Source organism: Nanorana parkeri, unplaced genomic scaffold, assembly GCF_000935625.1.
Source record: "Nanorana parkeri isolate BGI_ZX_2015 unplaced genomic scaffold, ASM93562v1 scaffold1289, whole genome shotgun sequence".
NCBI classification, from domain to species: Eukaryota; Metazoa; Chordata; class Amphibia; order Anura; family Dicroglossidae; genus Nanorana; species Nanorana parkeri.
The window spans coordinates 120,688-122,779 of record NW_017307557.1 but is presented as its reverse complement, the minus strand read 5'-3'; the positions used below and the strand labels follow the sequence as shown (position 1 = coordinate 122,779).

The window sequence follows — 2,092 nt, the reverse complement described above, 5'->3', positions numbered from 1 at the left end:
CCCCCAGCCTGTCCACAGCTAGTGCTCTCCAATCAGCAAAGTTTATGCTATCTTCTGATTGGAGAGCTAGCCGTGACTCTGCAGGGGGTGTTTTGGATCTCTGCAGAGAGCTCTTGGAAGGCATTCATGTTTTTTTGAGATACCATTTTTGGTGTCAACATGTTCGTTATCTGAAAAATGCCATGTACATACATTTACAATAAACACACACCCCTGAACCTCTACAGTATATTGCTGGAACATGACTGGCTTATGCTAAATTTTTTATGAGGGATAATATCCAGCATATTTGATACAAAATTAATGTAAAATATTTCACTCTACTTACCCACAATCCTGCTGTCTTCTCTGTCCAAATATCTCTTCCACATTTGCCTGCCTTTCTGTGAGTCACTGAAAAAATGGAAAGTCTTTATGAAATAAAAATAAAGAGGTACAAACAATTTCAATCTCTCTCTCTCTCTCCCTTTCTAAAAAATGTGGTTGCTTTGAGTGCTAAAGCTTGGGTTCCTTTAAGCTCTGGTGCTGGAAATCCATCCCTGATGATGATTACAGGAACACAGACCACACTGACCACTGATGCATCTATGATGCAGTCTGCAATCCAAGCCATGTTAACATGGGGTATATGCCCTTTACAGTTAGTATATGTAATGACTAACCCAAAGCAGTGCTTGGGTAACAGATCATGTATTGCTAGGGTGTTTTTTGGAGATTTTGAGTTGCTGTAGTTGCTCTGCACTCATCATCTATGAACTGTGTCTGGCTCTGCAGCACTGCCACTCTGTAGCCTGCACATCTGAGCCTTGTTAGTCACCTCCAGCCAGTTCCTGATCAACAGGTTCTGTTTGTCTCTTGTCTCTCTTACTACTGGGTTTCTGTTTTCTTCCTACAATCCTCCTGTACTTTGGAATTATGCTTCTGTCAAATGCTTGCCTCAACCCCTTGCCTGTTCGACCATGCATTTGTCTGCTGCCTGCCTTAACCCCCTGCCTGCATGACAGCATGTCTGCCTCTTGATCTAATACCATGCCCCGCTTGTCAGCTATCACTGCTGGACCCTAAATGACTTGTGCCCTGGGCTGTAGCAGAATAACATCCGCACCCCCAGTGGCTCTGGTAGAAACCTGACACTCTGCGGTTGTACTTTGGAGTGAACCTTCTGTGACAAGGAGGGTAAAATAATTGCAACAGCATTCATGCCCTTGAAGTTCTATAATAAAGCAATACTAGACCTATTCTAAACCTCAAATAACAAATCCTGTCATAATGGATCAACGTATTTACACTGTAAAGCCCCAGTACCTATAGCATTGTATTACACAATAAAAAACAAAAGCCTTTATTGTGTAGTATGAGAAATTATTGGTTTGGTCTCACTAGAGCTGACAATAGAGCTATAAAATGTTTACAGAGTTCTAAGATGACTAAGGCTAAATTCACTAAGCTATAACCTATCTATTTGCCATAGCAATCATTACTTTTAGGCCATGTGACTTTTATTTTCTTCTCTCAATGTTTCTCATTCTTGAAAATAATGTGTGTTATGGCAAATAACGATTGTTATAACTTTTGTGAATTCAGCCTTATGAGGCTAATAAAGATGATACTCTCTCTGTGGATGAGTCTGTAGTGCACAGGCGTACATGGGGAATAAGGATGGGCTGCATGTTCGAGTCGACCATAGGTTCGACTCGAACATTGCATGTTCTAGCGTTCGCCGAACGCCGAACATTATGGGATGTCCGCGGTCTGTTCGACCCCGGCACATCCCACAATGCACTGTGCCATCCGAAAACGGTAATTGGCTACAGTCCTGCACCTGACCGCAGGTCAGGTGCAATACTGTGCCAATCAGGGCTCAGTACAAATGTAGAGCCATGATTGGGCAGAGTCACGATGACTCTGCCCAATCATGTCTCACAGCTAAGTCCCTGCAGCACACTATATAAGGCTGCTGACACCGCGGCCCCATGTAGTGTGCTGTAGGAGATAGAGAGGGTTCTAGTATAGTTAGTTACAGTCAGCAGATAGATAGAGAGTTATAGATAGTTATAGAGAGTTATAATAGACTTAGAACTTATATATATAT

General features: G+C 42.4%; 1 protein-coding gene across 2 annotated transcripts in view; it reads right to left on the bottom strand.

The window, feature by feature from the left end:
• USP2 (ubiquitin specific peptidase 2) overlaps positions 1-2,092 on the bottom strand; it is a 64,407-nt gene that overhangs the window by 9,441 nt on the left and 52,874 nt on the right. For both annotated transcript variants that reach the window (XM_018569110.1, XM_018569111.1), the window contains one exon: positions 329-393. In XM_018569110.1, the coding sequence (XP_018424612.1) occupies positions 329-393 (65 nt within the window). The remainder of the gene's footprint in view (positions 1-328; positions 394-2,092) is intronic.